At 35.5% G+C, this 26,250-nt stretch overlaps 1 protein-coding gene across 3 annotated transcripts in view; it reads left to right on the top strand.

The window, feature by feature from the left end:
• Nucleotides 1-25,977, top strand: part of LOC121322834 (kelch-like protein 2) — a 32,490-nt gene extending 6,513 nt beyond the window's left edge. For 2 of the 3 annotated variants that reach the window (XM_041263231.1, XM_041263224.1), the window contains 14 exons: nucleotides 192-317; nucleotides 1,791-1,897; nucleotides 3,100-3,221; nucleotides 8,153-8,315; nucleotides 11,012-11,121; nucleotides 11,845-11,961; nucleotides 12,300-12,449; nucleotides 13,073-13,190; nucleotides 18,551-18,748; nucleotides 19,172-19,273; nucleotides 21,051-21,179; nucleotides 22,121-22,261; nucleotides 23,299-23,442; nucleotides 24,724-25,977. In XM_041263231.1, coding sequence (XP_041119165.1) covers nucleotides 192-317; nucleotides 1,791-1,897; nucleotides 3,100-3,221; nucleotides 8,153-8,315; nucleotides 11,012-11,121; nucleotides 11,845-11,961; nucleotides 12,300-12,449; nucleotides 13,073-13,190; nucleotides 18,551-18,748; nucleotides 19,172-19,273; nucleotides 21,051-21,179; nucleotides 22,121-22,261; nucleotides 23,299-23,442; nucleotides 24,724-24,752 — 1,756 coding nt within the window. In that variant the 3' untranslated portion in view covers nucleotides 24,753-25,977. Of the gene's footprint in view, nucleotides 1-191; nucleotides 318-1,790; nucleotides 1,898-2,556; nucleotides 2,681-3,099; nucleotides 3,222-8,152; nucleotides 8,316-11,011; nucleotides 11,122-11,844; nucleotides 11,962-12,299; nucleotides 12,450-13,072; nucleotides 13,191-18,550; nucleotides 18,749-19,171; nucleotides 19,274-21,050; nucleotides 21,180-22,120; nucleotides 22,262-23,298; nucleotides 23,443-24,723 lie in introns of those variants that run through there. The other variant, XM_041263241.1, reaches the window with a different exon arrangement.
• The last annotated feature ends 273 nt before the right edge of the window (nucleotides 25,978-26,250 follow it).

Here is a 26,250-nt window from a genome sequence, read left to right as displayed (position 1 = left end):
AGCCAGCTGGGATTTTGAAAAATCAATGGATCAGTTAGTTTAGGCATCCCTGCACTCCCTGTGTCAACACCTCTATCTGTGGTCTTTTACTTTGTGAATCTGGCTGCCAGTCCTGATTGTTGTACTTAATACTGTCAGCGGCCTCTAATCTGCCTGGTTGTATTAATGGTGACATTTCTGTTTGCTTACAGATGCACAAAGCTGTGCCATCACAAACCCCACAATCTAAAAGATGATGTATCTGAGAAGCAGTGTCCAGTCACCGTGAATCCCCGTCATATGAAAAAAGCTTTCAAAGTGATGAACGACTTGCGCAGGTACCCTGCAGTAAAAGATCCATAGCTTTTTCTGTGAAGAGTAGGGAAGTTAATACAGTTGTTCAAAGTTGAAACGGTTAACGTTTTGTCAAGTGTTCAAAGTTTAGAATTTCATGAACTTCTAACTATTGTCAAGCTACTGTTGTGTTCATACAGTAGGTTGTGGAAAGTACAGGGTAAGGTTATTTAAGTCTTTTTCCATATTCTGTAAACTTGTTGTACACATGTAGTCTCATACACAGCATTGTTGTATAACAGGATATATGCTGTATAATTAAAAAAAAAAAAATACATCACTATAATAACTGTTTTCGATTTGATTATAATAATTCCCAAATACAAATAAAACTGTACCCCATCTGTGTGAAGGTTTCAGCTGAAGTACTCTTATGATTTTCGCTTTACTGAATGGTACCATGGTTGCAATGGTAAGCCTACCACAAAGGCAACCTGTAATTTTTCAAACTTTTAATTACAATTCTTTGGATGCACAGAATCAAAAGACAGTATTTGGGAATCTCTTCAGAAACACGTATTTGCTTTCTATTCCACAAAGTTATAACATAAACTTTAACCTCAAGACTAAACTATAACTAACAATGATGAACTTTTGATTAAAGCATACCTAAAAATGATCCAGGGGAACTCGTATACCTTTCTGTCTCTTTGCATTTTCTGCTTTCCTTTTTTTGTGTGTTCTCCCTTCATTTCTTTTCCAAGTAAGAAATGCGTCAATTTTTGACTCAAAACGATACACAGGATAATCTGGATGTACTCAAACGCCAAAAGCAATTCAACCAACTGCTATTGCCGCACCAAATAAATAAATAAATAAGAAAAGTCTGGGTATTATTTGTTTACCGGAGCATTTATACTTTAAAAATTCAGAAATTTATACACACACACACACATTTAAGCTTGCCTTACCCATATGTTTTGTTATTTATTTTTTTATACAAAAACATAATTCCTTTAGTGACTGCGATACCTACGTTTCTACATTTTGCAGTACTTAGTCTCCTGCTTCCAATTGCTCTCTACTGTAGCTCAGTGCAATTTAAAATTTGTAATCCTTTTATGTAATGTTGCATCTTATTAGGAAGCTACTTTTAGTGCCTATGGACGTTATTTAATACATTTTTGGGTTTTTTTTGTTAATGATTTACTCACAAAACAATACAGTAGGCTCATTTTCATGTAAAAGATAAACACATTTTAAAAGTACTGATTTTAATATCTGTACAGTTATGGAATTAAAATTGTGTTAAAATGCTTGTATATAAAGCGCTAGAAATAATTTCAGTCCGTTTGCAACTAAATTATGTGTTTTTTTGGGCCGAAAGTGAGTTTGTGACCATTGATTACCTTGACAGCTCCCAAGATAAAGCCACTCTTCTGACCGGAAAAAATATTAAATTGGAATGATTCCTTGGATGTTTCCAATATATATATATATATATATTTTGTTTTCAGTCAAAATCTTTTGTGTGACGTGACAATTGTCGCTGAGGATGTGGAGATTGCAGCTCACAGAGTGGTCCTAGCAGCCTGCAGTCCTTACTTCCATGCAATGTTTACAGGTATTTGGCTTTTTTTTAAAAGACCTTGCTGCATACAAAAAGGGCATCATCAGCACCAGTAGATCCCTCCATTTACTCTAAAGGGCCTATTCACAAAGGTGATTTAAGTAAATGATTTTAACTAAAGTTTGATATTTGTTTCATGCATACAAAAAATGATTTAATCTATAAAATAGTGTTTGTGAATAGCTCCTAATGTGATAAGAAATCTGAACAGGACTGCAAGTGTCAAGGTTGGAAGGTGCACTGAATTTTCTCTAAATGCAGTGACTTTTCTCATGCTGGTTTCAGTGAGTAGTAGAGACCTGCTTTTCTATTGTTACATTGACACATGAGGTTTGTTAGACCAGACTTCAGTGTAAAATAGAACTCACTGTTGGCAGGTAGTGTAAAGGGTAACCGTAGTACATTTTTATTCACTGCTGGGGATGTTGATTTCTGGCAGTGGGTATAATGTGGACACATCTGTATGTAAGCTGCACTTTAGAGTTTTGTATCTACGTATCCAGTTTAAGAAACTTGGTGTTATGTCCATGGGTCTGAGTATGTATAGCATACTTACATTTTCACTAATATCTAGAAAACTGCTCATTTATTTAATTTAGTAGTCGCCAATTATTATTTTTTTTTCTCAGTTTAGATTGTCCAATTATTTTTAGGCTCAGCTCACCACTACGACACCAGCCACCTCAGAGCTACAGCGTCGGAGGACAACGCAGCTCTGGGCAGCTTACAGGCAAGGCCGTAGGTGCTCGGCCAGAGCATGGGGGTTGCTGATGCACGGTAAGCCGAGGACACCCTGGCCGACCTACGCACGCCCCCCCCCCGGCCAATTCTGCGCTGCCCCTAGGGAGCTCCCGTCCACGGTCAGCAATGGAATAGCCTGGACTCGAACCGGCGACGTCCAGGCTATAGGGCGCATCCTGCAGTCGACACAGAGCGCCTTTACCGGATGCGCCACTCGGGAGCCCCGAAAACTGCTTACCTAATTGGGGTACAGCATGTTTTGCGTCAGAACCTGGGGATATGGAGAAACCTATCGGTCTGTATGTCACACTTGCGTTTCTATGTGTAAACACTGAATACAGGTCGTGGTGATCTACCAGTTGCTCTATTGTATTTACACCTGAGGTAAAGAAAATATGGTACTACAGTGTGTATACTACTGGTAATTGCTTGCACGCATTGTTTTGATCTTGCAGGTGAGATGAGTGAGAGCAGAGCAAAGCGAGTCCGGATAAAGGAAATGGACGGATGGACATTGGGAATGCTCATTGATTATGTTTATACAGCAGAAATTCAGGTCACGGAAGAGAATGTACAGGTTGTACTATTATCTTATGTTTGACTTTTTGACAGAGGTTTGACAGTGGTTTTAGTCCTGGCATTGCACATAGTAAATGGTGGCTTATCATACATAGTATGTGTTTGCTTCTAAATTGTTTTCCTGCTATTAAATCCTTTCAATTTGTATCCCTTTTCTTATTTGGAGTAAATCTGGTTAAATGTATATAAAGAATTTTCATATGATATTACTTTCTAGTTTAACTTCTGGTAGGAACAGCATTAAAGTCCAGTACATATTTTTGACTGCAGTGCTTTTCTGGAACCTTCCTTCAACAGTTTTATGATTTCAAAATAACATTTGATTTTCCAGCTTGACTTCCACTGTTTCTATGACAACAAAGAAATGCTTAGTCTAAATCATGTATCAAGTGTTACAGAAATCTGTACATAGTATTAGTGCTCCATAGAAACCTGCTGGCTGTAAATGTGTACAGAACTATAACATCCTTCTGGTTTTCATTACAGTTGGGTTGTGCATGAAATAGAATAGATAATTGTTGCATAATTTGTATTATTTCTCAACAATGTTACTGATTCTGCTTGATACAATGTTATTACGTGTGTGTGTGTTGTTTTATATATATAATATATATATATAATATATATCTAGACTATATATATAGATATATATATATAAATATATTATATATATAGATAAATATATATATATATATTATATATATATATATATATATATATATATATATGTATATATATATATAATATAGATATATACATATGATATCTATATACATATATAATATATTATGTATATATATATATACATTATATATATATATATCATATACATATATGTATATATATATATATATATATCTATATTATATATATACCTATACATATATATATATATATGTATATCTAATATAATTATATATACATATATTATATAAAATATATATATATATATTATATATATATATATATATATATATTATATTTGTATATTATATATATATATTATATGATATTGTGTATATATATATATATATATATCTATATATATATATATATATATATATATGTATATATATATATATACCTATATATATATATATATATATATGTATAAAATACATATATATCTATATTATATAATCTATATTATAATACTATATATAATATCCTCTCATATATAATGTATGTGTATGTATATATATATATATATATGTATATATTAGATATATAATATATTATATGTTTCTATTATATGATGTATGCGTTTATATATATGTATATATGTATATCTAGATATACATCTATATAAATATATACACCTACATATAATATATATAAAATATATATTAACTATGTCTATATATATATATTATAGTCGGTCTATTATATATATTATATATAATATATACACATTATTGTGATGTATATATATATATATATATATGATAAAATCGTCTCCTGCCTCTCTTCTTATCTATCTGTATATATATCTGCTAAATCTACTATGCTGCCGCAAATAAATGTACATAGTCAGTGTTGCGCTTTTATTTGTTTACTGTGTGTGTTTTTTTATTGGGGGAGAGAAAATACCTTAATGTTTCTTTATTGATACGCCAAATAAGCTCCTGCCGGAAGCATAATATTTCGACTTTATATCAGTGCGCCGTAGTTATGCTCCCGCAGAAATTATGCTACCCAGCCGCGGTTTAAGGCATTATTTAAATACTATATTATTACACACACAGTACTGTGCAAAAGTTTTAGGCAGGTGTGAAAAAATGCTGTAAAGTAAGAATGCTTTCAAAAATAGACATGTTAATAGATTATATTTATCAATTAACTAAATGCAAAGTGAGTGAACAGAAGAAAAATCTAAATCAAATCAATATTTGGTGTGACCACCCTTTGCCTTCAAAACAGCATCAATTCTTCTAGGTACACTTGCACAAAGTCAGGGATTTTGTAGGCATATAGTCAGGTGTATGATTAAACAATTATACCAAACAGGTGCTAATGATCATCAATTCAATATGTAGGTTGAAACACAATCATTAACTGAAACAGAAACAGCTGTGTAGGAGGAATAAAACTGGGTGAGGAACAGCCAAACTCAGCTAACAAGGTGAGGTTGCTGAAGACAGTTTACTGTCAAAAGTCATACACCATGGCAAGACTGAGCACAGCAACAAGACACAAGGTAGTTATACTGCATCAGCAAGGTCTCTTCCAGGCAGAAATTTCAAGGCAGACAGGGGTTTCCAGATGTGCTGTCCAAGCTCTTTTGAAGAAGCACAAAGAAACGGGCAACGTTGAGGACCGTAGACGCAGTGGTCGGCCAAGGAAACTTACTGCAGCAGATGAAAGACAAATCATGCTTACTTCCCTTCGCAATCGGAAGATGTCCAGCAGTGCCATCAGCTCAGAATTGGCAGAAAACAGTGGGACCCTGGTACACCCATCTACTGTCCGGAGAAGTCTGGTTAGAAGTGGCCTTCATGGAAGACTTGCGGCCAAAAATCCATACCTCCGACATGGAAACAAGGCCAAGCGACTCAACTATGCACGAAAACACAGGAACAGGGGTGCAGAAAAATGGCAGCAGTTGCTGTGGACTGATGAGTTAAAATTTGAAATATTTGGCTGTAGCAGAAGGCAGTTTGTTTGCCGAAGGGCTGGAGAGCGGTACACGAATGAGTGTCTGCAGGCAACAGTGAAGCATGGTGGAGGTTCCTTGCAAGTTTGGGGCTGCATTTCTGCAAATGGAGTTGGGGATTTGGTCAGAATTAATGGTCTCCTCAATGCTGAGAAGTACAGGCAGATACTTATCCATCATGCAATACCATCAGGGAGGCATCTGATTGGCCCCAAATTTATTCTGCAGCATGACAACGACCCCAAACATACAGCGAAAGTCATTAAGAACTATCTTCAGCGTAAAGAAGAACAAGGAGTCCTGGAAGTGATGGTAGCCCCCACAGAGCCCTGATCTCAACATCATCGAGTCTGTCTGGGATTACATGAAGAGAGAGAAGCAACTGAGGCTGCCTAAATCCACAGAAGAACTGTGGTTAGTTCTCCAAGATGTTTGGGCCAACCTACCTGCCGAGTTCCTTCAAAAACTGTGTGCAAGTGTACCTAGAAGAATTGTTGCTGTTTTGAAGGCAGAGGGTGGTCACACCAAATATTGATTTGATGTAGATTTTTCTTCTGTTCACTCACTTTGCATTTTGTTATTTGATAACTATATAAACTATTAACATATCTATTTTTGAAAGCATTCTTACTTTACAGCATTTTTTCACACCTGCCTAAAACTTTTGCACAGTACTGTATGTATGTATATATGTGTGTGTGTGTGTGTGTGTGTGTGTGTGTATGTATATATATATATATATATATATATATATATATATATATATATATATATATATATATATATATATGCTTTATATAGATGTTTTGGAAATGATAAAACTGCATCACTTCAATATCAGGCTCAGGACTGAGGGAGGAAAAGTGATATGATTCCCTTGGTCAATGCCTGATCTGGGACCCAATCACATAGCTCTGAATCATCAAAACTTACAAACTAGATTAAAACTCTGCTTGATTCATTTATGGAACAGATTTTTTTTTCCCAGTTACAAAAAGTTGGTTAAGCAACTAGTTCTACCACAAGCACATGCCACTAAACTAAGAAAATATATAAATAGCACCTCCTTTTTAGGTTATTGATCATTTTTGGCCTGAGGTGAACAAAGGAAAGAATATCTAGGGGTAAGGGCATTATTGCACAAAATAATTAAGTTCTATATGTTTAATTCCAGCCTTGATATTTTTTTTTACATTGTATTTGTGGTTGGAAGTGGGCAGTGCTGTTTTTTCAGAAGTCATTCTTGATCAAACCATTCCATCATCACTCAGATTTTCATGAATCATACTTGAATTGGCTGACTCTTTTGACAAGCTTTCTCACCCTCAGTTGCAGTTAATACATGACGATTAAGTAAAAGTAAAATATTAGTTTCTTAAACTCTCTAAAATAAGGAATCAAATTCCTACTTTGAACTACAAAAAATAAAAACGATATACGTAAGTTCTAAGAGGAACAAGAATGCTGCATTGCAAATGGTATCGTAAACAACATTTTTGTGGCATCACAACACAAGGGTGTTTACATATTGTATACATTTGTCATTAAGGGAACTGGCTTCCAAGTATATACATGCATGTATTTTTACTAATATTCTTACTGTTTCATCTGCAGCTGTGGTTGAGGGAGGTGTGCTACTGTAATTAGACAAGGGGTTTGGTACCCTCTCCAAGTACCTTATATAGTAAAATTGTTGGAAAGTAGTTTGAAACGGACATTGGCAAGAACTGCATTTCAGCACAGTATTCAGTCATTTCTGCTAACTTTGTTCTGCAGCTGTTCCTAAAGCAGATTTAGTTTGTGTATGTGTGTGGGTGGCTAGATCTGACAGACAAAGAGGTGTGTGAAAATGAGTTTACAATAGACGTATACCTGGTACTAAGCTGAGCCTGTTGTGCCTGGAACAGTTGTTATACATGGCAAATAATGATCTCGGAAAACATAATAGAGAACTATACAGAACACAAAATACAAAAAATCTTTTGAAAATGATGTATAGATTTTTACATTCCTGACTACATGTAGTCTTAATGGTTTGTTTGTAGCAAAAATGCAAACCTGAGACATTATCACTATTCTACTACCAAAATAATGGGAGTTTTACGTAGAACATGGGAAATAACTGTTTTATTTTCTAGTAATGGTAATAGAAATGCCCTAAGTTTTTCATTTAGTCTGTTGCAGCTGTTTTGCAGTCCCTGACTCCCAGGCAGTTTGCTGTCTTAATACAATTACTATCCCCCATCATTAGCAAACTGTTTCCTCTTGTTTTTAAGGTTCTGCTTCCAGCCGCCAGTCTCTTGCAGCTACAGGATGTGAAAAAATCTTGTTGTGAATTCTTGGAATCACAGCTACACTCCACCAACTGCTTAGGGATCCGAGCCTTTGCAGATATGCATGCATGTATAGAGTTGCTGAATAGAGCCAACACGTTTGCAGGCAAGTACTACACATAGTAACTAATTTTGTAAAGTATAGAAGTACATAGTTTACCTACAGATTGAGCTGTTGCAGAGCAAAGAAGAAATTTGACCTGCTTGTGTCTAAGGTGGTGTGACTGCATGCATTGCTGATTTTTTTTCCATGCACCTTGTCTGTCCTTTGAAATACAGTAAACAGTGTCTTCATACTAAGATCCTGCAGGCTTTTAAAACACTCAAGTTATGCCCACGTATGATTTGTTATTATCCCAATGTGCATAAAATGTGTGCAAGTACATAAATAAATCAATCCTGATGTTGATAGTGGGTAGATGGGGAGTTCATTTATTTTTGTTGTATTGTAAACCCCACGTCTGCCTGCAGGCAGATCCTGCCAGCTGAGCGTCCATGCTTTTACAAAGTTATTTATTTTACATTGTTCATATAACAGATATTCTTTGTGACAGATTTCACATATTAGCAACCACTCTACCACCTGTAAACAGGTGTGACAAATGGAAACTAAGTTGATATTGTTTAAATATTTTGGGGACCTCGTGTATTTTTGTGAGCCCAGGTTTATATAAATATGTCTATTCAAGAATGTTCTAGGCTAAAATACTAGCATTATTATTATGTCAAGTCGACTAATAGCAGAATTCAGTTGCCAAGCCTTTGCAGTCTAGAGGTTTCCCTAGCAACCAGCTAAACCTGCAGACATGGCTATTCAGAGTACACTGATTTCTCTTGGTAGCTTTTTGTTTTACCTGTCAGCTGGGTGTCAGTTTCTTCATTGTTGTGGAAACATCTTTTGCTTGCATTGTGTAAGACTTCAGTTCAGACCAAGACTCTCTTGATTCAGGGCTAAATGTAGATTTTGCACTCCTAGGCTTTTTTTTTCTTTCTTTCTTTATTCACGAACAAGCTGGTAAAATGGCGAATTGTGATTTGTATTTCGTTTATTTTTTTTATTTAAATGTTTGTTATTTAGTTATTGCAGTCTATCTTTTCTAGAGAGACTGAGTCTGAAAGACTTATTATTATAGTCTGATATAGTGTGTGTATATAATATTCGTGTGTGTGTGTGTGTGTGTGCACATCTATATATAATATATATATATATATAATATATATATATATATAATATATAATATATATATTAGATATATATAATTCAAAGCTATAACAAACAAGTTTTTTAAGTTTCGCTTTGTTTGTCCAATATGTGCCAAGCCACATGGGCATTTCAACATGCATATAACATGAATACGTTTTTTTACCAGTATGTGAATGGTTAAAATGCTTCATATTTTGAGTATTGGAACAATGTATGCATTTACCATACTAGTAGTTTTCATGTATTGTTGTCATTAGCCAATTACCAGTAGGTGGTGATCTGTACATGGTAGACACTGCTGAATCTTTTATAGTTCTACCTCTTCTGAAGCAAAATCTCGGTGGGGTAGCAGATAGTGAACAAGTTGAGGATCACATTCTAATTCTCCAGTGTTTCAAAATTAGTTTTAAATTTCACTGGAGAGATGGTTGTGTTCCATAATGAACGTCATTCTTTCTTCATTTGGTTAGTCATTGCTACTAGGTTCTATTAAGTCTATTTATTTTAATGTTTCCACTCTATTATAAGCCATTTTTGTACTGTCTGGATTGAAGATGGTTCGACATGTCCAAAGCTATAATTTCATAATCTGATGTATCAAATATGTTTTAACTGTAAAAATTGCCCATAAAGTATATTAGAAGTCATATGCTTTGGATGATCACTTTTTTCATGCAGTATCGTATTTCTATCGGTTGGGTGCTTTTCTGAAAATAGAAGTATTTAGTGTGCCATTGCATTTTTATCAAAACAAGTAGAACTAAAAAATGTATTTCTGATTGACTATATTACATTATAAAATTACTTCTTTTGACATATTTGCATAAACAAAATTAAGTAAGCTTCAGAACTAGTCCCATACTATCAAATTGTCATCAATATATAGTTTCCAGTATAACATATTTTGCAAAAGAGTGTGAGAGGATCTGTCATTAATAAATAGGCTTTCCCAATAGTCCATATAGATTCGCACAGTTGGGTGCAAATGGCGACCTCATTGATGGACCTTGAGTTTGTAGATAATGCTTATTGTGAAATAGGAGATAATTAGATCGTAATAAAATGCAGTTAATGCTTTGGATGAAGTGACTGAACTAGCACCCTGTGGGACTATTTTTAAAGTATGTCTATAGGTGATCTTGTATCAATGAAAATTACAGAACATTTAAAATTAACCCTAGCGTGTAGTATACCTGTGTTTTTAGCACATTGCCAGTAACTTGCGGCACTGCAAGTTGTTAGACATTTTACTTCGGAAGGAGCGTTAACATGAACAGAAAAATGTGAGTTCACCAGAAAAAAGAAAACACTTTTTTTTTTTTTTTGGCACAAACTGAACAAAAATAGAGCATGCATAAACATACACCCTTTAGTAAAAATAGAGGAAGGCTTTTTTTCATGGCCACGGCCATGGTCACCATTAAATTGTCCACTAATCATGCTCAACCTAATATTACCTTAAAACTTTTCAAACCTAAATTTAAATTTATATACAACTGTTTAAATTGATTATTAAAACTAAACTTGTCGTAACGCATTATTTACACCTTGCATTGTAACAAGGGAGGTTGATAGTTTTGCTTTATTGTTCTATACAGAGCAGCACTTTGCAGAGGTGGTGCAAAGTGAGGAATTCCTGAACCTGGGAATTGAGCTGGTGTGCAGCCTGATAGCCAGCGATAAGCTTACAATACCATCTGAGGAGAAGGTGAGATTGAAAGTAGCCTGGTTAAATAATTTCAGTTATCAGTTGGTCACACTGATAAATGCATATTACTGGGCTATGAATTGCTACAGTTACTAACCAAATCAATGCTCCTGTGGTAAGTTAGATATGATGTTGATGAAGAAAGAGATTTAATAAATGGAGAATTAATAAATAATACACAACAGAATATATTACTGATATTTTGAAACAGTACTGAATAATTACCCTCTATGTGAATGCAGTGTTACAGTCCATAGATGGCAGTCTGACATCATTTTTACTTCCAAAGTTTTATTAGCATGGAAACCTGTCTGCTAAATAAATTACACATTTGGTCACCAGAAAAGCCTTATGCAATGTCTTGTGTGTGTGTCAGGACCAGAGATATCTACTTAATCCCTTTGCTTTGCATAGTGGAACATATCTGCTAACGACTTAACACTTAAGTCACATCAACTAGATCATGAGAACATAGGAAAAGAACAATAAGGCTTTAAAGAGGGAGATGCAAATCTGTTTTATTTTGTGTAACTATGATCAGGTTTTACAGCCTAAACACAGGCCTACAACAGCTGTTCCTTAAATGGTTATTTGTTTGAAGGCAACAAAGCTTTAGCAGAAAGTAACAATGGCTTTAAAGAACAGTTCAACTGGTTCAAATAATAAAACTGTTTTCATCACAATGGTAGTTCTGTATTAAAGCAGTTTGCTGTATCATTGCAGGTGTTTGAAGCGGTTATTGCCTGGGTAAACCATGATAAGGATGTCCGTCAGGAACACATGGCCCATCTTATGGAGCATGTGCGTCTGCCTCTGCTTTCTAGAGAATACCTGGTCCAGGTATATTAAATGAAACTCTAAACACTTTTTCTCAAAGTTGAATTCAATAGTCTCATTTTATTTCAGAATCTGTTTGGTATTGTGGCCTGTCAGAAGTGCAGGTGGTAAACTGCCCAATAAATTGTTAACCAAGTTAAAATAAGTATGACAGATAATAAGAAACAGAAATGTTACCATTAAGATTTTAAATAACAAAATAAATCTGCCAATAACCAGTAAATACAATTTATATTTTTAAACCGATCAATTGCTTTAGGAAATGTGCACTTAAATTGACATGGACTGACATTTATGTGGATGTTCCTGCCACATGATGTTGTACACTATCTGTCATTTAGAGAGTAGAAGAGGAGTCCCTGGTTAAAAATAGCAGTGCATGTAAAGATTACCTCATTGAAGCCATGAAGTATCATCTGCTTCCTGCTGACCAGAGGTCCATGATGAAAACTATTAGGACCAGAATGAGAACGCCCATCAATCTTCCCAAGGTAAGAAACTAATTAAGCATTCTGAGGGGAGCTTGTATGAGTTTGCAAACTTGCCACTGCTAGAAATTAACCTTTTCACGGTCACATTGTTTTTAACCTAACATATAAATGACACAAATCTTTTTCACATTTCTATTTTACTTTGTTTACAGACCATTCAGTCTGATTTGAAATGACTCTTAGATTATGCTCCTTGTGCTGATTTGTTTTTGTTCACAAAAACTCACATTTCTGGTTGGTTAAGCCTCTTAAATAGTGTAAAAATGCTAAACTTTTTTTTTTTTTTTTTTTTTTAAATATAATTGAGATGACACATGGCTATGTGTTTTAAATTCTAACCTTATTACTGAATTCCCAGCCTCAGCACTGCTGTCCAACAGGGTATATAAACTTAGTAAAGCAACAGCCAATACTCTAGTTCTTTCGGATTCTCTTTTTCTCTTCCAGTGCTGATAGTTTATCTGTGTGTGTGTGTATATCTATCTCTCTCTCTCTCTCTCTCTCTCTCTCTCTCTCTCTCTCTCTCTCTCTCTCTCTTATATATATATATATATATATATATATATATATATATATATATATATATATATATATACATGTATTTTCAAATATTGTGATTTCAGGTAATGGTTGTTGTTGGTGGGCAGGCCCCTAAAGCCATCCGCAGTGTGGAGTGCTATGATTTCAAAGAGGAGCGGTGGTACCAAGTAGCTGAACTGCCTTCACGGAGATGTAGATCAGGTATCTCAACTATTGTGTGTGACTATGGTACCCCAATTAATGTTATAATTTAACAGGCATGCAAATGCACTGTATTTATCAACTTGACCAAATGTTTTGAGAGCCAGAAGATATCAAATTTGTGTGTATTGCTATGGGAATTAGGAGGTGGGACTGTGGATCATTTAAAGAGTAAGTGGCGAGGTTCCAAAAAAATATAGGAATATGTTGTCAGATTCCATGTACTACTTTTATGCTCTGAGCACACTCTTAAACTTGGGAGACGTTTAAGGAGGACACGGCTGTTTTGGACTCCTGTAAGTGGACTGTTCATGCACTGGCTTACAATACATCCAGACAACGTTTAAGTAATCAAGAATATCGCACAGACCCATTCAGGTTTGAAGTTTTAACTGATCAGAGTAGCATTAGTACGCTTTTGGTTTATTAAGTGCTTAAAAACGGATCAAGTTGTTAAAGACCAGCTTGGATACCAGCTAATCTGGGTGATCCAGTCCCTTTACAATTTTAACAGTGTTAACACTTCAATATGTATTATGTATACGATCAGGCCAGGCATGCAAAACACTAAAGCGCTCATCGCTAAATCCTAAAGTATCTAATATGTCACTCTCTAAAGCTAAAATGTAATTCCTATTCCTTTATAGCAGTGCTTCAAAATAAGTGAGATATAAATTCAAGATTATGCTTATCTTCCAATATATGGATATTTTGTGTAGAATATAAGTATAGATAAGAACTGTCTTCAAAGGCAGAGGCTTCTGAGTATGACAGCAACCAGCTTTTTCAGAGATCTTCAGAGAATGGACCAAACCGCTTGTGTTAGCAAGCTGAATGATACTTTACTATAGTCTTGCCTCGGCTTTTATATAACTTCCTCTGCTTCGTGTATCAGAAGACTTAATTAAATCTAAACATTTGGTCTGTTTTGGCAGCTCTTATCTTTTAAATGAATATATATATATATATATATATATATATATATATATATATATTTTTTTTTAATTAATTGGATATGATCTCTTGTCTTCTACCTTCCTAATCTCTAAAATATATCAGACTGATTTCTTCCAGGATCACAAAGTTCTTATTGCTTATTAAAATACAATTGTGTATATATAGAGAGAGGTTCTTAATATATAACACCAGCTCTGTTTAATTATTCCAACCTTTTTCTAAAATATATTTCCTTGTATACTTATTAGTGTTTTCTCAATAGACTGCTTTCGCTTTATGTATAAATGTGTTTAACAAACTTGGCTTTTCTCTAGCCAAAAATAGCCCCTACTTCCAGTAGTCCTTGACATTTTTTATAGATAAGAATTCGAGGGGCCCACTTTCTAACCAGAATGTACTTTTAATTAATAAGAAACTCTACTCTAAGCACTTTTCTAAATTCATTGCATTAGATCATCCTTTTGCTAGATTCAAGAGATGCTCAAACCTATATCTCTACAGACAAGATGAGTTTGCATCCTAATTTTACTAAGCTCTCATTAATTTTTATAGATAGATATTGAGAATAAGACTGTTAACTTTGTTTTCTTGTACCATAAAGTACCTTCCATTGGTTAACATGCAAGATTATACACAGCGAAGGAACTTTGAATTGGAAACGTCGTCCAACCAGTGAAATCCCGCTTTGAATGCCAAGATTCTTTTTTTCTTATCTGCTAATGTCCAATGTTGCCTCGCTCATACAGTACATCTTCTTAGTAAAATATAACAGTTTATACATAGCCAAGGGCCTTGAATAGGATGGGAGACACGACTGACCAGCAAACCAACTTTGAATGTCTAATACTGTTTTACTCAGGCAAGCAGAGCCAAGGGGTACCCCGAAGCAAATCTGCTGATAAGGGCTCGTAGCGTCATGCATGTGCCGAAGTTTATTAAATCTGGTCACAGCTTTGCATTAAATTGTCTCACTTTTAAACTTAACAGTTTTATTGTAATGAATACTTTTTTTTTTTTTTTTGGTTTGTTTCAAATGTAATTCTGTCCAAAGGTTGCTTTTTCTTTGCAATACCTAAGAGGCTTCTGTGTTTTTGGCTTCCAATTAAACGAAATGCTTGCTTCTCCCATGGTTACACAGGCCTCTGCTCCGGCAGCTTTCAGATAAGGGAAAGTTCATTTCTCAGGTGGTAGTGGTTAGCATGACCCCCATTCAGCTCCCTTTACTCAAACTCACACATACCCTGTATTAATCGCTTGCGGTCCTATGTCGGACCAGGTCCGACATTACAATTTTCCCTTTCCTATCCGACATCATCAAAAAGACGTAAAGCACAGGTCTCTAGTTGTTTTCTCAGCTTTTTTCCGGAGAAAAAAACTTTCAATGGCCAAGTGAGAATGATAGCCGAATGAAACCGAAAAAGGGCATATCTAATAGCCCCATGCACTACAGAGATAACGCGGACATAACAATGGAGACAGCTGCTTCTGCATCCAGCACTCAAAGAATATCACTGACATTTGCAGAGCTTTTTGAGATTTTATATTAATAAAATAATGACTTTGATCGCATTATTGAGGAGTTTGGTGATAAAACGAGTGATCAGGAGAGGATTTATCAGTATGCAAGTCTATAAAGAGGTATTTGAAAAATACAGCGAACAAGGGGTGGGGCTTGGCTGGAGAAACAGTACTGAGTGCCCTTTTGTGATTCAAAGCCTTTTAAACCTGTTTTACTCTGGGGGGGGGGGGGGGGGGGGGGGGGGGGGAATTAAAAAGCGTATATAAAATAAACAGCACGTGTGAAAATAAATTGGACCTGATGTGCCTGACAATAAATGGACTGCTAAGGGTTAATGTCCACTATTACATTAGAATATTCAAATACAGAACCCTACAGCATTACGTATAAGCTAATAGAGTATATTATAACATTATCCTGAACAGTGTGCTTTAACAATTTGTTTACAACATCTAGTTCATGTCACGCAGATCAGCTCTTCTAGCAAGATTTAAATTCCTGTTATTTTCCCAGGTCTGAGTAGATCTCAGATAAGGGAGGCCTGTTTCTTAAGTGTGGACAGTTTCCAAGAACTAATAAGCATTGGTAAACAGACATGCTTTTTTTAATCTAACATTAGGTCAATGCCTGCTCTCCCTTTTCTTAGTTAGAATCCTGTTATCCTGCTCATAATTTGCTGCAATAGTATTTCTGCTGGCTTTACGTTCTTTAAAACACAGTACAGTTATTGCAGTATTTTTGTGCTAGGAGAAATATCCGACTATTCGAACAAATATTTTTTTTACATGTATTTGGATACAAAAATCAGATGTTTTATATTCGCTACAAATGATAAAAATCCTTTGGACTTATTTACCGCCTCGCCAGAATTTACGTTTTCTGTGGGTGTGCACGCAGTGTTCTCTATGGAAAGCTGTCATTCTGAAATGCCTTGCTTAAACAGTACCCAACTTCCTGAAAATGTTGTGTAGTGATATTTATATAGATTGTATATATTATCAAGGCTCTAAGTTAATGTATATTTGGTAGTAGGTTGCTATTCAAAATGTTTTTTTATTTATTTATATATTTTTTGCAGTAGAATTTTTCTGATACCTTATGCTGCAGTATATGACTGACCCTGAGAATTGCCAATATTCTGGGGTTTTTTTGACACATACATTATTAGTATTTTTCATGAAGCGGGAAATCATTGCTAATGGAGCTTCCTGATAGATAACTGAGGTTTGTACGAGGCCCACAATGCAAATCATATTGGACAGGAGTACAAATACCTACATTACTACAGATCAGGTATGAAGGATATTTTATAGACCAAAAGTAAAATGAAATAACTGCTAAACATTATGATTTTTATAAGGTAATGGGCCATGACCTTTCAGGACATTAAGTTTATTCAGTATCTATAAAATGTTAATTTAATCTGTCATGGAAATTATTTTGTTATAACGTTAACCCTGGTTTTACCTACGCTAAAAATGAACACACAATAGGTAGATAATTATTAAAACCAAATACATTTCAACAAGGAATTCCATTAGTTCCATTACTTAGTTAAGCACTAGGTGGTTTCAATAAATACTTAATGATTTAAAATATAGGCCGACATGATAGTTATAGTTATTCAGTCTATTTAAAACACTAGGTAGACGTTTATTTATTTTATTTATTTTATATATAGAAATGAAAAAAAATGCAGTGTCTATGTACTGTTTATTTCAGGAATAAACAAAACAAAGTTCAACTTAAACTACTGTCTGGCATCCTTTGTTTTGTAGTTAATTCACTGGGGTAAAGTTAGTCCTACACAATGTATTTATATATTGTAAGGTCTATCTGTAAGATAAAGGCCCTCTGCTGCTATGCTGTCTCTCCCTGCGTTCAGAGCAATATAATGGCTTATATTACTTTTTGAAAAATGAACGAATATCTGAACAAATGTTTAAATTATGAACAAATATCCAAGTATGAAAATCCTGTGTTCATCCCAGCACTACAATATTTTACCATTGTTGCAGTTTCACAAATGTTCAATTTGTATCCCAAAAATCAAGATGACAGTCTTGGGTCAGGTTCTGGTCTCAGTGGGTCTGTCAAAGACACTACAGGATCCTTTACCAAGTTTTGCACATCACAGGTGTGGGTGACAGTCTTCAAAAGCCTGATAACTGCAAAAAACTTAAACATTGTTAGCTGGGCTCCCATCTTTTGCATTCTCATTCCCATCGTCAGTGGGGAAACTCCCAAAAAATTAAGTTGGTTCTATCAAAGAGCCATGCATCTCTGGTGCTTGCACCTTGTACAAGGGAGGACGTTTTTTAGGACCACACATGACAATATCCCCACATGTTGATACAGCTGTTTAAATAACAACACACCTGTCATTTATTTTCATTGTTAACGTCATGGCAATTTTTTTACACATAACTTTAAAGTCTGTTTCGAATCCTTTTCAAAATGTCTGCTCTAATGGAGTTTTAAAATGCAGAAGGCTTTTTTTTTTTTTTATTTACAATTGAGCTCGCTCTCTTTTCATTTCTAGTGATTTTTGTTTTAATATGCAAGTCTTAATTTAAGAATAAGTCCTGTTTGATAGAGAGTACTCAGTCATTTTATGTATAGTTGATGGAAAAAATAACTCCAGTTTAACATTTGGGTCTGTTTACAAGTTTTCAATCCACAGAGGTTATGAGCTCAGGCTCATACACTCAAACATCTATAGATTGGGACTGTTTCCTTCCTTTAATGCCTTTCCTAAAAATGGGATGTGTTAACCATGTGATGCTGAACACCGAGTTGCAGACTTGCTGCTCTGGCTCTGTGTTATCAGTTTAAGTTGCTTTCCAAAGTCAACCAAAGTCTTGTTTCCTATTGTTTTTTTTAGGTGTCGTCTGCATGGGAGGATTTGTTTATGCAGTTGGTGGATTCAACGGCTCTTTAAGAGTGCGCACAGTTGATTCATATGATCCAGTTAAGGACCAATGGACATGTGTTGGCAGCATGCAGGACAGGAGAAGCACTTTGGGAGCTGCTGTGTTAAACGGCCTTCTTTATGCTGTAGGAGGATTTGATGGGAGTACAGGTGTGTTGTCCTTTATTTCATTTTTTTCCCCACTTGATGTAGGATGAGAGTGGATAGGTTGCTAATTACATTCAAAACACACTTTTTTGATGTAAAACATGAATTATTTAACACATTTATACAAAGATGTCAGAACTAAAAAGACAACCCACAAACTTAGATGTGTGAAATGAACATGTTTCTCTTCTGCCTGTGAAGGCAAAATCTCTGCTGTCGGTTACTACCCTGTGGATCACCCTGTAACCTTATGTAAGGTACAGACCTGATCAGGCTTCCCCTGAAGGAGTGTGGCAATCTTCTCTGAGTTTTGCTGTTCTAAAATTAAAGAGAGGGAATCTTCAGAGTGTGAACTTTCATGTCAGGCAATAAAGTACTGTTTGTTAAATGCTGTTTGTTTCTCTAAGTACTGACTTTTTGCTGCAGGTTTGTCAACTGTAGAAGCCTACAACGCAAAGACAAATGAATGGTTTCACATAGTACCTATGAACACCCGGCGAAGTAGTGTGGGAGTTGGTGTTGTTGGAGGTGAGTGCTGAGATGTGTTATTTGTGTACATGCACAGGGCTATTCCAGAGCTACATTTATAGTTTTAAGTGCTGTCCCATTGCTGTTTTGTGAAACATGCCAATGCCTCCTTTCTTGTCTACATTTTGGATCTCTGCCTTAAATGATATCCAACAGTTCTTGGGTATCCATATAATAGAAAGTGATCTTTTATATTTTTGACCTATTGAGATGAAGGAGAATTTCTCATAACCAACTGTATATATAACAGTTTTTTCAACTGAAGGATTAAGCTTTTATCAATGCCATGAGAACACAAATCTCACCAGAACAGAACTTTTGGGTGTATTGTATTTGATACTATACATTATTCGTTTATTTGGCAGACACATTTATCCAAGGTAGCCTTACAAGTGATACAGGGCAATACTAGGTCACAGTGCAAAAACAATATTAAATAGTGTAGTTTACAGTAGGTGCAAATACTATTATAATACAATATAAAATAATAAGTAACAATTTAGTATTAAGACAATTTGTGTCTACAATGACATACTAGTGCAAGGATAGTGCATCAGCTGAGCGTCCAGTAATATGATGCTTTGATCAGGCAAGTCCAGTGCATGGTAGGAGGGATAGATCAAGAGATCTACATGTGCAGTCTAAACAGGGGGGTCTTGAGGAGGCAGAAGGCAGAGAGAGACAGAGCAATCCTGAAGCTCTCTGATAGCTGGTTCCACCACAGAGGGGGCTAGGCAAGAGAAGGAGTGGGCACGGGAGGATGGAGAGTGGAGGGAAGGCATGACCAATAAGCCAGCACAGGAGGAACAGAGAGGGTGAGAGGAGGTGTAGACATGCAGTATTGGAGGTAGGAGGGGGCAGTGTGGTGAAGAGAGTGGTCTAGAGTAAGGGTCTTGAATTGAATGTAAGCAGAAATTGGTAGCAAGTGGAGAGTGTGAAGCAGAGGGGTAGCATGATAGAAGGTAACAGAGACAAATTCTGACACTTACTGATAGAAATAATTATTGCCTGAGAGAAATATTGAAAATACGGTTGGAAGTGAACTTAAAGTATACATTGCAAATTAACTGCACTTGCAATATTCATGTCCCATTCTGATCAAATGCATTTTTAAACCACTAAAGGGGTCCTCAGCATCAGGTATTGAGCAGATTAGAAACACTGACTAATATCCACAGTTCGCTGTTCATAGGCCTGTATTGTATTCAGTTTTTTCAGAATGGTTGAGAAAGTTGTCGTGGTAATTTTGAGCTCTGCAACATCTTTTTTTTTTTCTGTGTGGTGCTGCATTATCCGCCGCTTTTAACACCTCCACTTTTGTCCTTAAGGATATGATGTGTGAGCACTATGACAACTGTAAGTGCATCATAGGATCTGTAGTCCCAAAACAGCACCAAAATATATCACAGAAGCACTAATGTGAATCCAAGTTAATACATTTCCCAATATCCTTTACTGTTTGAACTAGGGGGATTTTCATTTTATTAAAATTTCTTCCCTGGGAGGGCTCCAAAAAGTGAATTTGTATTATAAGAAGTAATTTACAATAAGCAACACCTAAATTTATCTAGGACCATGTAGAAAATTTGTAGTATCGTTAGAGTTTGTTTTAAGGAGAATTGACTATTTTATTTTGCAACTTTGTTTCTGTCAGAAAACTGAACATATTTATTTACTAGTCTGATGAAGATACTAAATAATTAGACTCTTTAATAGAAAAAAATAAAGATCACATTGCATTATAATTATAATAATGCAATAATTGTTCCTCATTAAGGATTGCTCTATGCAGTTGGAGGTTATGATGGTGCATCCAGGCAATGTCTCAGCACAGTGGAGGCCTACCACCCCAACGCCAACGAATGGAATTATGTTGCAGAGATGAGCACAAGACGAAGTGGAGCAGGTCAGACAATTGCTTCCAGAGGGTTCTGTTTGACATTTCTCCCCAGTGTGAAATTACCACATTATATTGTCTGTATTGGTAGTCTGGCTGATTTGTTGGGTTAAGATTTGACTTCAAAGTTGCATGAATTTCTGGCTAGGCCCTGCAGGAATGCAGTAGTTAGGAATGTGGTAGAGAGCACTTGTTCATCAAACAGAAAAAAAAAAAAAAAAAAAAAAAAAAAAACCACACATACAGATAATGTTAGTATTAGACCTAGTAGTTGTAGTATGCTATCATGTTTTTCTGCCTAATTTGAATATAGGACTTGGATATTACTGTAACATCCTGTACGGAGTCAATTAAATCATTCTCAGGTGCTCTTCACTAAGTTTCTCTTTTTAGTACTGTGACATTATTTTGTATTGTTTGTTGTGCTGTTGTTGTTAAATAATAATGTATGTGTGCACAGGTGTTTTAGGTCGGCAGGGAAGGATTAATGGCCTTCCCTGCCAATACAGTTCACATGCAGAAGGTGCCTGGGCCCGATTTTTGAATGATTGATATGCAGTCGAGCCCAGGCACAGCTGCATAAGAGGCCGGGATCTCCCACTCGAGGTTGGGTTTTGTTCAGAGGTGGAACGTAAATTGAAGGTACAAATATAAATAAGTTTGTACTCGTGCTGGCTTTACACCAGCACAATGCTTGTTCACTGTGGGTGTCTGTTTGTTTTGGCGACCATGCAGTTTTGTTTTCATATCAGTGTTTTTTTTGTTTTAAACGTTTTATTTAATAAACACGTGCATCAGTGCTTAATACCTTGCAGTACTGTGTTTTTCTCCTTCCTGTTCTGATGTCCCCACAAGCTATCCGTGACGAGTCATTTTTGTATATCTTAGTTAGAAAACGTAATTTGGCGGTGTTTGGCGGTTGAAAATTGTTTCTCTGCTTTAATCTGTAGGTGTTGGAGTTTTGAAAGGATTATTGTATGCTGTTGGAGGTCATGATGGGCCACTGGTGAGAAAGAGCTGTGAGGTATATGACCCTGCCACAAATTCCTGGAAGCAGGTTGCAGATATGAATATGTGCAGAAGAAATGCAGGTAACATATATAGCCTCTAGATTTAATAACAGTGTTAGTCACTGTCAAGGGTGCAGTAGTATTTAAAGTTTTTTTTTTTGGGGGGTGGGGGGGGGGGGGGTGGGGGGTGGGGGAGGGGACGACAACAGCCCCCCTGTTGTCCTTTTGTTTTTTAAGTGATTTGTGTTTTAATCAAAGTGCTTTAAGAACGAAAGGTACAAATTGGCACAATATAAACAAACTAGGAACATTGTAAAGTAAAAAAAATAGGCTTTTTAAGTAGTTTTTCTTTTCAACACAAGCTGAACTATAATATTCCGAAAAAGATGTAATGTTTTCATTACTAATTAATGACAAAAAAGGTAGATAAAAGCCTAAATATTTGGATTTATTCTAATGTAATAAAAAGGCAGTTAGTAATATCGGTAACATTTTATATTGTGTGGCATAAATTAATATTAAATAGATATGCAAGTGCATATTAAATTAATGTACAATTAATATTTAATAAATATGCAACCAAATGTCGATTGAAAATGTGATTGCATATCACATCCATTTATATTACGTTTTGTTACTCTTGAAAATATGTAATTTCCCATTGTTTACATGTTTTTAATTGAAAATAGTTAATCTTGTAGGTAGTGCCCCCCCCCCCCCCCCCCCCCAAGCGATAATGGTAGCTAGCTGAGAGGTTCCCATGGTGTGTCTCTTGAAGCCTCTTGATATACAAACACCATTTCACTGTAATTTTTTAAATTTATACACATTTTGTTTGTTTAAACTGATTTTCTGGTGATGTCCTTGGGTGTCTAATTCAGTGTGTTTTTTTTTTTTTTTTTTTTTTATTGTTTTTTTTACTGAATTTTGTGATTCTGTCTGTGTTTGCCGCAGTGCGGATTTCATAGGGCCCTAGGTTTGTAGTCGAAGCTCTGTTCTTTCTTTGGCTGCTTTTGAGTTGAATGGGGAAAAAAAATTGGTATGCCGCCTATTCTAAATGAGAAAGCATGGACCATGAGGCTTATGGTTTTTGTTTTTTGTTTTTTTCCTTTTGGCAGGTGTCTGTGCAGTAAGCAATCTGCTGTATGTAGTTGGTGGGGATGATGGCTCCTGTAACCTGTCATCAGTAGAGTATTACAACCCTTCAGCTGACAAGTGGACCCTTTTGCCTGCTTGTATGAGCACAGGAAGGAGTTATGCAGGTAACCTGCAAGTATCCACGTGATTCCAAACAGGCCATGCATGCATCAGCACTGAATCGGTTTGTGTTTGATGGTTTAATAGGGATATTTGCTTGTGTTACTACTTTGAAAAGTAACACATTTCTTGACTTTTGTTATGAAAACTTCTGATATTTTGGCAGTAATTATTGAGGAATGGGCATATATCCATTTTAAAAAGGACAACTTACAGACCATGTTATGTCAAACCAGTCCTTTTCGTAGCCTAATACTTATTTATTATAGACAATTTGGGACCACAAGCGCTGTGGTTCCAGATCTCTCGCTCACCAGTGAAGTCTTCTTTGAAATCTTTTGCTTTAAACTGGTAGCATTCTGTCCATTCAGTAAAACTGGAGTGTTTGTAGGATATAGCCTGCCCCATAGTATGTGGTTTGAATCCTGTCCCAGATCAAGTTTGAACTTGAACCCTCAACAATGATTTTTAAAAAGTTGCACAAAACCCTATCTATTACAAACTTGGACATCATACAGGTCTGCAAAGATTGCAAAGGTCTAAAGAAAAATTGCATGTGAGATATCACCTTGTCTGTATGGGCTTTTATGAAATAGATTGCAGGCATTTGTGCACATATAAAGTAATGCCAGGAAACAGTGATTCTTTAGAATTTATTAAATCTGTGAGGTATTTAAAGTGAGCTGGGACACAATCTTCCATAAAAATACTGCCCTCTTTAGACATATGAGAATTGGCATAGGCCCTTCTTGGAGAATTGGGTGCAAATCGTTTTCTAAATTGGTGCTAAACTGTTGGCGCTAGACTACCTAATACAGATGCTTTGTCAGCAATGGACTGCAATCCCGCAGACCAGGATACTATGTGTAAGCACATTGCTGCCTTGCAATAAGTATAGGGTGGCACCACAAAGCATTAACTCCAGTAATGTTCTCCCAGTGCTGTGTATGATTCCAGAATAAACAGGTGTACTTATGTCAGTTCTCTGTATATAGAGAACAATTTGTCAAATTGTGTTGAACCTTGCGAAGTATCTTTGAGTGTATAATATTCTGGTGATATACAGAGTCAATCCAACAGTCTTATTGTAGAATTGTGGTGAAGCTTGCTATTGGACATTCTTTAGCTCAAGCTTTAAGTGTATCATAATCACAAGGTTTAGTCTGTTGGTTTTTATATACTGTACTTATATATATATATATATAAAAACAAAACAAATGCTTACACAGTTGTGATTAAATTTGAATAGTGGTATTATGGTTTTTTCATGTTGACTTTCCCCCTAGGTGTTGCAGTACTTGACAAGCCGTTATGACTAGGCGTGGATTTACTGCTGTTCTGAATCTGAAGTAAGCTGTTGCTGAAGTAATTTGCTGTCTAAAGCATCTTCGCTGAGCTGCTTCATTCTGAGACAGTGTGGAGGACGACAGTACTGTCTTAAATGTCAGGCAAGGAGTGGAGACATTGAAGATTTTGCACTTCATCAGAGCACTACATGGGATTAGCCTTTAACACAGACATTTATTGTGGGAAAAGAATACCCTAAGTCTGAAGGTGCACATTGACTGAAAATCAACTGTAATTACAGCTATTTAAAGTTGTACATGGACCAATTGAGATCTGAAGGAGGATAGTTTATCATGCAGAAGAATCTGAAAAGACAAGGACAATAACCATTAACAGTTGTAATGTTTTTACAAACTCTCAATGAGCTAATAAACATCAGTATTTACAGTAGAGGAAGCCAGTTCTATACAAAAAAAACAGCTGAAGCTGTTCGTGGCAATCCCTTGCAGCATTTCAGGACTTAATTATACAGTTTTCAGTGGCACAGAATTACAAATAACATCAACCTATATAATGTATTTTATTTTAAATAGATGTAGATATTGAGTCTGCCTAACACTAAATGCCAGTTGTGAAGAATGAGCAAAACCTTGCTCAAAAACATTTTAAATTAATTTAATTTAATGCCAAAATTGTTTAAACAAAAAAGGCAATCTAATATTTGTATTTATGTGTTTTACCTTCTTTCATATCCTGGTCATGTTTTGATGCATTCCTTTCTTTCATCTAATTTAAGAATGCTGTGGCATGAATTCAAATGCAGACTTACATTGGTTTCCTGGATTTTAAATGAATCTGCATGTCATAAACACTTCATTTACTTCTAGCTGCTGTTTTTGCTACTACTGTATGCGAGTGAATGCTGAATGTGATGTGCAGAATCAGTGATTTGGCTCTCTTATACAAATGACCAAAATGCTTTTCTTTCAATAAAATTTGTTGTATTTCTTCTGTTATTGTACGTGTATAGGAATGTTGTGTAATGCTCTTTGAACCAATGTTTATTAACTTAAGATGATGTTGTTTTTGTTTTTTAAATAAATATGCTTCTTGTATTTTGCTTCAACAATTATTAATACAAAGAGAAAACTGTACTATACTGTTTGTACATGCATACAAACACATGATTTTGGGAGGCCCAATCCCATTGCTGGTATGGGTGTTAAGCGTTTTGACAAGTAAAGTTTATTGCTCCTGGAGTGGGTGATTTTTTTGCAAAACCTCAACGACTTTCCACTTAAAACATCAGCTTAAAAGTGTATGTGGTCAGCACCTAGTGTGGACTTCATTCATCATGAAACATCAAAGATATTTTTAACTTAAGTTATTAGGATGAGTATCAGGAGTCATACTGTCAGTCTGTTTTACATAACTTAGACATGATTTTATTACATTGAGATGATACTTAAATTTGGACATTCTTTAGCATTAGTTATTGATAATTGCAGTATAATGGGGCATATGGA

The sequence above is a fragment of the Polyodon spathula genome, chromosome 1 (assembly GCF_017654505.1).
Source record: "Polyodon spathula isolate WHYD16114869_AA chromosome 1, ASM1765450v1, whole genome shotgun sequence".
Lineage (NCBI taxonomy): Eukaryota > Metazoa > Chordata > Actinopteri > Acipenseriformes > Polyodontidae > Polyodon > Polyodon spathula.
The sequence above is the reverse complement of the archived record's forward strand: the minus strand, read 5'-3'. Positions and strand labels throughout refer to the sequence as shown.